The sequence below is a fragment of the Bombus affinis genome, chromosome 8, assembly GCF_024516045.1.
Source record: "Bombus affinis isolate iyBomAffi1 chromosome 8, iyBomAffi1.2, whole genome shotgun sequence".
In the NCBI taxonomy this organism is placed as follows: domain Eukaryota; kingdom Metazoa; phylum Arthropoda; class Insecta; order Hymenoptera; family Apidae; genus Bombus; species Bombus affinis.
In genome coordinates, this window is record NC_066351.1 from 8,579,369 (window position 1) to 8,593,817 (window position 14,449).

Genomic DNA, 14,449 nt, shown 5'->3' on the forward strand with positions numbered 1-14,449 from the left:
GTTTTCCATCGTCAATTTACCGCTAATTCGTGCATCATATTTTAGTAACACATTCGCGTATTGTTAATAAAAATCCTGCAAGCTGTCCACGTACTTATGAGCAGCAGTGTACGCTTTCACATCGTAGCGAGTTTCCGGCTCGTAAGTTGGCGAACTGGCATTAAAGTTTATTACCCGTGGGACGATGTAGTATCTGTCGTTATCGTCGGACAGTCAATTATCGCGCGATTAAATGGGCTTTTCGCGTGTGCACTTTGATTTCGATTTAATCTCTTTCTCGCGTGAACAAAATCGAAATTTTACGAAAGCGATACAGCGGCTACCAACGTCTGTTACGTTAATGGATTTCTCGTTACATCTGTTTTTTGGTATCAAGCGAGGGGAACTCGAAAACATTATTTTAATCACTATCTTTTGTGCGATATCAGTAACGCGGAATACGATGGTGCGTATAGTCGGGTAATGACAAAACTCGTGTAAGAAACGGTGAATAATTCGATACGTTTTACATTCTTGTTCCGAAACGAAAATTTTCATGCCTCTGAGATAGAGAAATTCGTCTATTTTACTGTGGAAACAACATTAATTGTACAAATTAAAATCAAATACCTTGAAATTAAATGATTCAAAGTCGAGATCACGTACGAGCAAAAAAGTCGGATAAAGATTAAATATAATTTCAATGCAATAAATAATATAATTAGTTAAATAAATTAATAAATAAATTACTTAAATACAATAAACAATGCCGATCGATCTATTATAAATAGTTATGTAATATATCTACAAACATTGATAGAAACACAAGTTTTAAATCTCGTCGTAATGGGCTGTTTCAATAAAACAGTTCCCTAGGTGATAGAGAGCTCTAGATATCAATGGCTTTCCCAATTAAACGACATACCATTAGTTGCAGTCTATATTCTATGGTATGGTATCATCCAATCGAAATGAAGGTGTAAATCGAATTTTAACTAAAGTATACAAGCTAAATCCACGATAATCTATTTAAATCGACTTCTCGTTCATTAATTAAACATACAAACGATGTTCGTCGTATTTTATTCCCTTTTCCATTCTCTATCGTGAATATTTCATTACGTTTCAATTCCTATGATATTCATAACGCAGCAACTGAATATATCAACAATTTCGAAACTTTATTTTTCGAAGCGCGATTATATTAATTGTACTAATGATCAATAATATTAGTGAAAATTGACGAGAGCCAAGAATAACGAAAGCAACTTTTGCTTTTAATGAATAAAATTCCGTCATAGATAATAAAAAAGAAAAAAAAGGACGGAAGATTGTAATCGTTTATAATAATAATCATCGTGTCTAACCAAAATCATTTAAGCTATGACGTGAATTTTTATACTTCGACTTTTTAAATTTTTGTTATAACAGTTATAGACAGACTTCTATTCTGAATATTCTGGTACGTTAATTTAACGCACGATACTCATTTCCAATATTCATATTTCATATCGTTTTATTGTTTCTCCTCTTCGTTCTCTATTATGGACATTTTGTCCGTGCACGAAATAGCGAACAATTCCAATATACGAGATGTGGTATCTAATACAGCAAAGACCAATTTTATTCCGATGTTGTAGGACTTCGTTACTGGGCTCAGCATACTGTCTCGTGGTTCCATCGACGAGAAGCTGCGCTGGACGTTTTCCCTTTACGACATCAATGGCGACGGTTGCATCACAAGGGAGGAAATGACGGACATCGTGACAGCTGTATACGAGCTGATGGGAAAATTTTCTGACCCGAATATGGACCATGACGGTGTGCGAGAGAAAGTAGATCGAATGTTTCAGGTATGAATTTTTCCCTATTGTGCAGATTTCCTTATCGTGCAGATATTCATGCGCGAACTTTGATTAAAGTTCGATTAAAGTTTGCACAACGATAGTACATTACGTTACATTATTGTGTTCGTATGTTACATGTTACACCAATACGTTAATTAGAAACTTAATGTGCAACCCTTGGTACATAATTAAATTCATAAACCTTCCCTAGAGAACGATTCGATATAAAACTCAGTATAAAGTGCAATTTAAAATATCATAAATCAAAAAGCAATTTTAAAATACATCGCGATAAATTAAATTAAAAAACTTTCGCGGCAAAGAAGAACATTGCTTGCGGTTAAATTACAGTTAGTGAAGTACAGAATCTCAAAGTTTCGAAACACAAATCGGTACTTTATAACATTTCTTACGAGTTATTTAATATAAAATGAAACTTTGTCAGCTATTACGTACTTACATCTGTACATGCTATTTCTGTACTTTTCTCCATATGATATTACTCTTGTGCCATGTTTCATGAACATCGAAAGCATATTCGTTCCATAGACCATCTGACAAAGCATCAGCTGTATTCTGTCGGAAAACTACGTATATAGAAATATTGTAAAAGAAAAGTTATAATTATTTTCTTCTTATTGTGCATTCATCATTCGCGTCGAAATTACTTTGTTAGCCTTACTATTAAATTAAAAAGAACAGACATATACAGGGTGGTTGGTAACTGGTGGTACAAGCGGAAAGGGGGTGATTCTACGCGAAAAAAGAAGTCGAAAATATAGAATAAAAATTTTTCGTTTGAGGCTCTGTTTTCGAGAAAGTCGATTTTGAATTTTCGCTCGGTACACGTGCTCTTTATCACGTCTCGTTATAACGGAAAATATTATTGTAGCCTTTCATACTTTAAAACAATCGAATACGTTAGAAAGTGTTCATAGAAATTTCATTAGAAGAGCAGAAGTTTGTGTTCGGCAGAATGGGCAACATATGAGATCCGTTATAACGCGACGTGATAAAGTGCACGCGTACCGAGCAAAAATTCAAAGTTGATTTTCTCGAAAACAAAGCCTCAAACGAAAAATTTTTATTCTATATTTTCGACTTCTTTTTTCGCGTAGAATCACCCCCTTTCCGCTTGTACCACCAGTTACCAACCACCCTGTATATACGTTAGAACATGGATCGAGTAGCAGTATAATATTTTCTCATTTGAACACGTTCATTTGAAATTGTTACAAGTATACATGGTAAGCTTCATTGTACATCGTACAATCGTGTTACGAGAAATTCCGATTTTTATCTTTGTACAAAGTACATCAAACAGCTTAACCTATATAGTTGACAATTAATTTGTCGAATTGAAGAGTCGCCGATACAGTGCGACAGCTAGAAAATCGATGAGCTACCCGATGATCTTTCATCATAGAGGGTAACAATAGACAGAAAGTTTTCACAGGCTTTGACAAGCTTGTTCGTTCACTTTGACGAAGGAAAACGAGTGCTCGTAAAGCATCCAGTCGATTTCAATGATGCAAGGAAAAGCCTTTCTTTTTAGCGACTGTCACATTGTTAGCCGCGAATGACAATGTCTGCGATGATGTACTCGTACCCTTGTCTCTGTTATCTTTTTTCTACGTCGGATAAAAGGCGATTCGTTTCAGCGAGACAATTTTGGTGCGAACCCCATACCACTGATTTATGAGAAAGGAGTTCCTGTTATCCTTCGTCTTGAGATGTTCTCAATTTCAACTGAATATTTTACGAAAAGAAAAGATAAATATATCATAGTATAATTACGATCATTCTTTTTTACCAATACTTTTTTTTACTAATTTGCAAGAGTAACATTCAACAAGTAAGTGTATCAAAGCACGTGTATGTCCAAACATTTAGAAAATCTTTCAAATACGTAACGTAATCGTATTAGTAATTATGAAAATGGCCTAATCGCGAGTTAAAAACTAGAAGAGATTGAACTTGTTATTTATTTTCTGTTACATCAATTTACATTATAATAACATAGAAACATCTTTTAAGATACATATCTAATAAATTGGATAGATTACGTTGCAATAAATTGAACTGTGAAATGAAGTTCATAGACATACAGTTAAAGCAAAATATATACTTACACTAAATATCACTAAATATTGTTTTCTTCCAGAATTATTTCAAGCTTTGCCGATATTATTATAATATTCGACTCTCATTACAGTGATGCTGGAACTTTAGAATGTTTCATACAGTACGTACGATATACACATAAAAATTTTCTACGACAAGCGTTCACAGTTCGAAGTGGCTTTCGTGAGCCACTGTATATGTACGTAGAGTAAACGAATTAACAAGCAATTCAACGGTAAAATACTGTAATTATTTGTTGCATAATCAATTGATAATTTCCAATCTTCGTCTCGAGTGCTTGCTGTAGCTTGATCATGTTTATGCGCAAACGTCATGAATGTTAAACTTTTGCCAAGAGGAATGGTGACGCGAATTTATTGGCAAAGCTCGTACGAAATCCAAGGGTAAACGGCTTGTTTACGGTTACCGGTTTTCGCGTTCACATATGCATGCACATATATGCACAAAGAGCTAAGAGAACTAACAAACACGAACCGGGGGATGAGTGGCGAGGAAACTAGTACGATTCTAACGTGAAATCGCATTGCAAAACATGCACTGACGTGCACTGACTAAATGTTCAAAGTTCTCTAAGCGCTTCGTAGTCTATACTTTTTGAATCTTGTTGCTAAAGCTACCGAACTTCGCCGTGTTCATTCGACAAAATGTTCATTAGTTCTATGAAATTCAAGAATATGAACGCTTCATTCGACGCCAGATCAATGAAACTTGGAGATATATATCCATATCTTTTACTTTCGTTATAAGCAGATTATCGATTTTTACATATTTATATCAAGCGTGAAAAAAAAAAAAGAAAAAGACACAAGAACGAACGTAAGTTTAAAAGTATATGGTCGTATGCTTGGAAATAGAGAAGAGAAAATTATATGAATCCTAGCAATTTATTCGCTGCAATCATATTCTTAGCATTATTTCCGATACTCTTATTGACTTTTTATTAAATCTACATGAGACACGAACGTTAGAAATATTCTTATACATCAACACGTAATTTTTCGATTTTCCTATGACCTACAAAACAGATGTATTCTTGCATTTTCGACGAACGAGGACAGAAGCAACCGGCAGCAACACGGAATTGCCAATTTAAAGTTTGTTCCTCCACGATACAAAAGAAGAATACGAAGTTTAAAGTGGTTGATATTTCGTTTCTATCGATTACTTTTCTTCATCGGTATCCAATACCAGTACACTTTACTGTCCAACGTGTCCGAATGAATTACTGTACTCCTTTATAGGTATTGTACTTCCATAAGAAACTGCAAAAAGGATATTATACTACAAATTTATACTTGTGTTGTATAAGAATTGTTTCGTTGAAAATACATAAGCGTATATACGTATCTACACAGACCAAATTCACAATCCTAATAACGAAATAGCAAACGTATTCGCATTGAAACTCTGACAACACCTTTGTCACAACGGCGCTCTTCCTGCTTCCGGTATACGATTCCGGGTTTCAGCAAACGACGATGACGCTTCGTGGTGCGATAGATACAATCGGTGCTAATTAATCAGTGAGAAAGCAGATGTAACTGATGTGAGCTACGCCATACGCCGTTCGTTACTCCGTATAGACTTTTAATTAAAAATGAGCAACGTATAGAGCGTAGAGAAAGGATCGAGGTTTAAATCAGATCCATTGTTTCTAAAAGCCGCTACCGAGCTTTCGAGAGCTCTTTACGCCCAGTCAAACATGCGGATCATGTTATGTTTAAAAACAGGGTCAAGCGGCTTCAATGATGTACACAAATAAATTTAAATTAGTTACTTAGCGCGACGAGATACTTTCAAGATTTTAAGACTTCGAGATTTTAAATAATCGTAGATTATTGATTTCACCTAAAGCGATATTTTATATTTATGCCAGAGTTGCGTCTATTTTTAATCATTAACGGCATGATTTTGTCAAATATAGTGGAAGATCTTGAAAATGCCAATTCACTGTTGCCACAATATTAGAGTTTGGATCTCAGAATGCCGCACCGTACGATTAATAACACGAATATAAAATTACAATGTTAAAGTAAAGATGAATATTATCTGTTTTGCTATTTTATTGTCTTCGAAATTTAGCCTCAAAATGCCTCAAAATTAATTACATCCAAGATGTTCGTTTATACGCGGTGACCATTTACAAAATTGTTTCTTCTCTTATTAACAATATCATTATCATTTGTTGGCAGAGTTATTAAATCTCGTGCGAACGAAACAGTAAATTAAAATAAGAAGAGCTTCTTAATTTATCGCAGGAAATTACATTATGAAAGTCTATACGTTTCTAATTAATGAAATCTAAAAACATGTTTGATTAAAGAGTATCACATCACATAATATGAATATTGAATTTATGTTTATATGAAGAACCTACGTTTCGATAAATGTGACGGCGTCCATTACGTTATTGAATGATGCACGATAAAATGCAATATACGAATTCCAATGCACAAATTGATGAATGTAAATTTTTATTTCTCGATTTACCTCGCCAGTAAAACACATGAAATAAAATATACATTACTAATAATACTCATACGTTATTAATATTCATAATTCGACGACCTTCTTTTAAAACTGCCAATTTAACGATATCCTCTTTTTACTTAAAATTATTAAACAACACCAGTCGTTAAATAACAACAAACACGTTATTAAATAACGTGTCGTTAGAGCTTTCGCGTGTCATTAGAAGAAAACTTCACTTGGGAAAACTGATACTGACTGCAACACAACACAATATCTACCAAGTTTAATGAAGTGTTAGCTTAGAACCATGATTAATAGCAACGTCCAAAGTAAGCTTGTTATTAAATTTCTCCTTCTAGTTTTCTAAAGTAAATCTATATCATTGAAAACTAAAATATTCCGTATTAATTTTTACTCGATATGTACATAATATTTATTCTGTATAAACGTGTGAAAGATGTCAAAATGGCAGCGCGCTATTTAAAGAAAACAGAGAAGGAGGAAAGCAAAGCATCACAGTTAAAGTGACATGTGGAAACGTAGAAGAGGAGAACAAATATCGAAGGTCGGAACAGGAAAGAATGTGTAAAATCTGCAAGAAGGATATTGGGACGTTAAAACATCTGGTGGTAGACTGCACCGGGGTAGAAAGAATACAACACGAGTGTGGAAAAGATTCTGACGGATGAAAGATAGGAACAGGAAAGAATAAGGATAGAAAGAGACGGAGAAAGAAATTGTGGAAGAAATACCCAAGATTAAAAGGTGCAATAAGCAGACGGTTAGCAATAGGGGTTGCTGACGGAAATAATAGTTTTAGAATAGGAAGAACTTCTGGCGTGCTCTGTAACTCTTAGTATGTAGTAACTGGGTTAAGGATAACATAAGAATAAAGGAAGGACGAATGAGAAGGTGTGTGATTAAAAAAATCGTAAGCGAGTCGAGCTTTTCGTTAAGAAAATCCACGTCAAAATGAAATAAATTATTATTATTGCTATTTATTCAAAATACTGAAATCAATGAACTCAACTATATTTGGATAAGATTTTTAATAATTTAATAAAATTATTTAGTTTTTAATCGTATCAAAAATTATACTTATACATATACAGGTCAATTCAATTTATTGAAATTTTATATTATTATATAGTATTATTATTCAATATATTACAATCAAAGTTTGAAGGATACTTTAATTTTAATTTTGTAAGACGTACGTGATTATTATAAGTGTCACTTTCCATTATCCAAGGGAAATTCTGTACAAACACAGCGTACTATCGATTAGCAATAAGCTAGTATCCGTGGCATTCGATTTCTGCAGTTTGCGAAACACGGTTCTCGAATTACACACGAGCTTTGCAGATACCATCCTTTTGTCTTCAACCATTTCTCCTAGAATACTAATGAGCGCCGACGTTTTCAGCATAGTGTGTAACGTTTCAACGTAGTTTGAACTTTACATTCAGTCAAAGCATTAACCACTTACGCAAAAGTTTACGTTCTCTAGTTCGGACGTTTAACATCATTAATTACCAAATTTGTAAGGGTTAAAGGAAACTTGGAAATTTTACAAAATACCATTAACTTTAAAAATTTTAAATAACAGATATTTTCAGCGCATTAAAAACTGAAACGTACCGATAATAAAGTTTCTTATGAAATTATTATCGCTCTCACGTGATACAACATTACTTGCTCTCTCCGAATTTCATAAAATTGTAGGATCTGGATGGAGCATGAAGTAATAACGAGGGAAATGTTACGCAGATTCTTAAATTTCCTTTTTGTAGTTACGATATAAATTCAGTAGAATTCAATAATAATAATTTTTCTCATGTAGTTATGAGAAAAAAATTACAAATAAAATGTTTCGTTAACGTACTTAACTCTGATCTCTAACACGTTAACTGCCCGGTGGTCATCGGTTATGGTAAGTATTTTAGAATAATTAAAATAAAATAAATTTCATGGATAACATTGTCAAAAAATGAAGAGTATTCAAAGGCAGTATAATGTTTTCTAAAAATTAAATGTCTTGGTATAATATATTTCAATCTATTTGAGCTTCCAGGGCAAAATATAGTCAAATGAAAAAGTTTCCCGAATTTCTCTTCGTGTTACAATGGATAAATATATTAGGTTGTCCGAAAAGTGTCTTTCTTTCGCAAACGTGCTTCTTACAACAGTGTACCTTCATACAAACGTGAAACCAAATCTGTGAAATATCGCGTCGTTTATCTCAACAGAACAAAATGGATCCTACGTAATTCGACAAAATAATATAAAACAAAATACATTGTACGTCTATTATTTCCTCATAAAACGAAAGAAACTTTTCGGACAACCTAATACATACTATGCACCTACATATATACATATATCGTGAATCGTAGACCTTTTTAGCACGATACATATCTGCGATAGATTATAGTATTTTGTCTTTTTTCTATGGCGGCACTCGACAGTAAACTTTCCATTTGTTAGAATATTTACAATCAATTCTCGTTAAGAATTTTCAGTAATTTCATCTGGCGTGATACAATGACATGGTTTATAATAGTTTATATTGTTGATTCTAGTTGGATCTAATGATTCAATCTAAAGGGTATTTTCTTTTTAGTCTGCGGATCTGGTCCGTCGTGTCAAGTAGTTGGCTGACTAATGGGTTGTGGTGGTTGTTGATCCTTGTGTTATATCTGCTTCTGAACTTGTATATTTCTTCTTTGACTGTGGGTATCTTGAGATCGCGGTGGATTATTTCGTTGGTAACATACCAGGGTGCATTTATTAGGGATCTTAGCGTTTTCGATTGGAAGCGTTGAAGTATTTCAATGTTGGAATTACTTGCTGTTGAAGACCCTATTCCTGCCAGGAATCACAAGATGATTGCCAGGTGCCGATACATTCGTACCGAATATTTTCAGCTAGCCTAAGGACCCGCTATAAATCTTAGGATTTATTTTAGCTAAGGTCCTCCAAAGAGACAAATAGTCTTTGTTTTATCAGTCTCTAAGTCTACCACCTACTACGGGAACACACGAGAAATCTGCTTTCTCTCACGTACGACGCTTCCCGCTGGCAACTTAGCCAAAACACAAAATTAGCCAATAAACAGTGACGTACATTTCCCTCACTTTCCGAACCAAAGCTTTACTCAACGAATCCGATGATCTCGCATCCTTAGATACACCCCATCACAGTTTTCCTTCACAGCATCATCGTGACGGAAAGTCAGTCTGTTACATAGAGTCGACACACAACGGTCGTTACAATCGCACGGTCCGAGTCAATCAACGCTCCAAGCCATCGGCATCTCGCGCAATCATCGCCAAACTCCCGTCGCATCAAAACACATTGACCAGTAGCCTAACCGTTAACCGCGAGTTCTGCGCGTCAGTGTACGCCCAGAATATATTGTGAAATAAATATTTATTGTTGAATATATCTAAGTATTCCTTCCGCGCCTATCACGACATATCCACCTCATTAAATTATTAAAAAAACGAATATTAATATTCGTATTTCTTTCGTCTTCCTTCATTTTAAGTATACTTCGTATATGTAAGAACAATAAGAATGATTTACCTTACACCTCCAGTGAAAATTACCCTGCGTCAGAAATCAAACAGAACTGATTTCCAAAATTTGGCAAGGATCAATTATGCTTTATTTGATATTTGTCTTCAAGTCGACGAGGAATGCGATGCTTTTTATGCCGAGATAACAATTAACAGACTCGTACATAACACGAAGAGAAGTTCACGGGAATCTTTTCACACCAACGTTTTTCAAATTCGCGTTGACAACCAACGTGTTATCCAGTTAAACAAATGGATTCTGTTCGTACAAGGATTTAGATTCCGTAAAACTAGATCGATCCTTTCGTCACATTCTATCCAGCCGTAGAGAATTGAGAAAGAACATGAATATTTACGATTGTTGCAGAAGATGGATGGGAACAAAGATGGAGTGGTGACGCTATCGGAATTCTTAGAAGCGTGTCGCGCCGATCCCGATATTTCAACGAGTATGGCTGCTTTGGACACGGCCTTCTGACACTCGGCGCGACCACGATACATGCCATGGACCTAAAGAGTTTCTGTTGATTTAGGAATATATCGCTCAACGTTGTACCTTATCTCCTGGACCAGGGGAATTTCCTCAAGGTTATTACGAAGATTTCGACCGAGAGATAGACTCGCCGAATCTCGAATTTCCGACGTCGAAACGCCTCGAAGGAAAACGATGTACGAACGAATGATGTATGATCCGGTTGGAACAAAAGCGCCTATTATTAACTGAAATTCGTAGCGTTTATCAGGTGAAATTCAAAGACGGTGTTTGAATGTATCGAATTCTTTTCTACGTAGATTTATTCAATAACGTATACAGACTGGGGCAAAATTCAGGTTGGTACAAACAGGATCAGAGAGGATAGTATACGGTTGAAAATGAAGCGAAAATCAGGAATAACAAAATTACGTTAGAGGCTTCGTTTTCGGAGAAAATACATTTGAAAATCAATCTAGTACGCGTACAATCGATTGATGACTGGCGTTATACGATAGATCTCGCTGCAGATAGCTACCTACTGTCACTGTTCTTGTACACGATACAATGACAATCGTCAGTTCCTACCGGGCAAGGGACATGGCGATGATCGTATATAATTTTCGCATTGGAAGCTTATGGTGGAAGCATCTGCTGCACCCTGTATACCATGCGATGTGTCGCGTCACGTATTTTCAATTAGCATTACGATTTGGTCATTGTCGAGCATATAATACCGTAGATCTGGCGGAACGTCGATCAGATTTTCCACTTTTGAACCGATCTAACCATTTCGAAACAATGTTCTCAGCTACAGCAGCGTCTCTATAAATTATACATATCTTTTTTACTGTTTGTACGACGTTTCTTCCCATCTATATTAGCAGAGCGTCGAATGACGAAAATGCAGCTTACTTTCCTTCGTCTTTACTTTTAACGTAAACGCGGTCAAATTGCAGAGAAAGACGCGTTAACCAGTTGACAGCGGAATTTAGTTTTAAAAGTTCCATACAGGCAATGGCGAGTATACACGTCGAACGCAAGGCGGAAGCTTCTAAAAATTTTATGGAAAAAGTAGATAAAAAGATTCACAATTCATCGTTGAAAAGGGTATTATTATTAAAAATGTTAAAATTGCCAAAAAACAAAATAATTCGGGGAATAGCCGATACACGCAGTGAAGTACAGAGATGGGGATACATTGGAGAAAATAATCAACTGAATTTATAAAGAGCAATACATTATACGAAGTGTAACACGGAGAATAATCAAATAATCAAACTGTTTTTTTTTTTTTATAAAATACACAACAGTTCTACTAAAGTTATAAAGGAAACGTACCGCTGAATGTCATTTATGTTACTTTTTACCAAAATTTTGAATTTTTACAGTAAATGGTAATTTTTTAGTTTACATGACGAGTATACGCGTCAACCGCAGAGAAATAAAGTTTTGGATTGACGTGTATACAGGTTGAACGCAGTTAGCTGGTTAAAATGTCAGAATGCGGCGAAACGTTAGAGAACGTGTAACACGTGCTTCATTTTGAAATGGTGACATTTCACGCGTTCATCACGTCGCTGTGGAAAAACGCTACGAACTTTTGTTCCAACCTACACACTTTTTTTCTGTAACATGGTCGCGTTAAAGAACCCTTTCAAACCAAAGATCACGAAATGGTCCTAAGGATAGAAGAGATTGTACTTTCGATATTCGTAGTTCTAGTTGTCCAGTGTGCGTTTCGCTAGGTAAGGAAGGATTAGATGAGAGATGAATAAGAAAAGCGTTAAACGAAAAAAAAAAAAAAAAAAACAAAAAACAGATAATATACCATATGATCGTTAGTAGTTATGATCGGAACTTGTTGCGAACTGTGCCCGACAGTTCACTTTTTAAAGAACGCGCGCTACAAACGATGAACAAATATGCAAATTTAGAGAAAGCAAAAATAATAAAATGAGGAAAGAAGCAACTGTGCCATTGAGACTTGACGTAAATTGTACGTGGCATTCGGCATTATTCGTGCCAAAAAATACATATATTATAGTTCTATAGGAAAGGTATAAAAAAAAAAAAAAAAGGAAGAAACACAGACATTTGTGTGGAAATAATTGAGCTTAACTTACATTTGTTTTACCTTTATTCTTTATTCTTTACTTAAACAATAAATGTATTTCGACGAAGAAGAAATGAAAGAAGCAGAGACATCTTCACTTTAGCTGATATTTTATATTGAAAAACACGCATGCACGGTAACATATGGATTCTTAACGACTTACGATAACGACGTAGTCTAGTTTTCTACGACGACCATATTTTTTTACGAGGCTATTGCTCGTTACGTCGAGGCATAGCTTTTACATTTACATTTTACGTATTAGACTATCCGTTCTCGTAGAGATTCACGCTGTTTTTAAATGCAAACGAGGCGTTTCTTTTTATTCGCGTGTCATCATTGCCGAGAATATCACAAAAACTGTCCCTCGTTTCGTTTCATTTTTGATACCACCATTGTTTCTTGTGAGAGCGAGCATTCCTAATTCCGCAGAGCCGCGAGAAATCTCAAACTTAATTCGTATTAGATATAAAACGATCGTAGATTTTATTCGTCGATTTCGACGAGATTGCGAATTACCGGTAGATATTTTTAGTTTGCAAGACGAGACAATGTAGCGAGCGGAGATAGGTCACGTATTCGTCGCAAGGTGTTCTTCCCAGCGTGGCAAATAAAAACGAGTAGCAGTAAACGTTGAGTACGATTTTTAACGATAATAAGACACACGAATCGACACGTTGAACCTGTTCGGTACGAGCGTCGATAAAGTCAATCGCGATAATAATTGCTACGCCTGTACGCTGTCATCAGGTGATACACGGCGGACGAGCGCCGTACCGAAAAGGTTGATCGAAACGCGCGACAGAATTTAGTAAAGGAAAACCGGTCGGCGAGAGTACACGAAGAGAACAAAGAGAAAAAAAGTGAAATAATTAGCATGAGACACGTAGAAAGTATAACAAAAAAGAGATATCGTAAAAAGCCGCTAAAACAGCTGGCCATGTTAAGCGGGACTCGTTGTTTCTAGTACGTAAGCAAGTAGATTAAGCGATATAATAAAAGTATTTATTTTTGTGACAGGTAAATGAATTATTAATCGTGGTAAGAATTTAGCTCGTAAAGACTGCGTGCTGCTAAAGAGAGAGAACGAAACAGAAAGATGAATGGTCAGGGAAGAGAACAAGATCGAGAAAGAAACAGAGAAAAAGATGGTGAATAAGAGAAAGACAGAGATAAAAGAAAGAAACGCGGGAACAGTCTATTGATTTCCCATTCAAAAGATCTTCGATCAGCAACCTACGATACCGAATTTTATTGTAATTACTAAAGTTTTGCGATGACTAGACCAAAGCGTCCACAAAGGGCAATGACGATTGCCGAGCGAAATATATTTAATCATTTTCCATCACTGCCTACTTCTGATTAACTTGTAAATAAGGTCGGTAAACTTGAACGAACGGAATAAAACTCACGATGCATCGAAAACTTCGGATCTACTATAAAGTTCAACGCGTCTTGAGAAAAAAGGAACAAGACATAAGCGAAAAAGCAACGGAACAGTCCGAAGAACCGCTAGTCAAACTTTCTTTTCTATCGTACATTTGTGATAAAATGTTACGCGAATCGTGAAACAACCATATGCTTCTTTTGACATCGAATTCGCGTTATAATTCTCTGTTACTTAATTTTCCTAACAGCGATACGAAAACAAAAAATTGCACGATGCATCGATAAGAAACGTGGCTATAAGCAAGAGGAAAGGAAAATCGTGAACGAATACTTTATGGAAACGGGAATTTAATGGAAAGGACATGGAAATAGATCTAGCGCAGATCTAGTGCAGATTTTTAGCAGCGCCTACACTTAGACGATAAGACTTACGTATAAAAATTGAGGC

The 14,449-nt window shown here is 35.4% G+C and overlaps 1 protein-coding gene across 1 annotated transcript in view; it reads left to right on the plus strand.

Moving 5' to 3' along the window:
• The window catches only part of LOC126919668 (Kv channel-interacting protein 1-like), a gene marked incomplete at its 5' end in the record, with an annotated part of 41,079 nt that extends 30,363 nt beyond the window's left edge, over nt 1-10,716 (plus strand). The window contains 2 exons of the mRNA XM_050729152.1: nt 1,620-1,832; nt 10,392-10,716. Coding sequence (XP_050585109.1) covers nt 1,620-1,832; nt 10,392-10,502 — 324 coding nt within the window. The remainder of the gene's footprint in view (nt 1-1,619; nt 1,833-10,391) is intronic.
• Between the last annotated feature and the right edge of the window lie 3,733 nt (nt 10,717-14,449).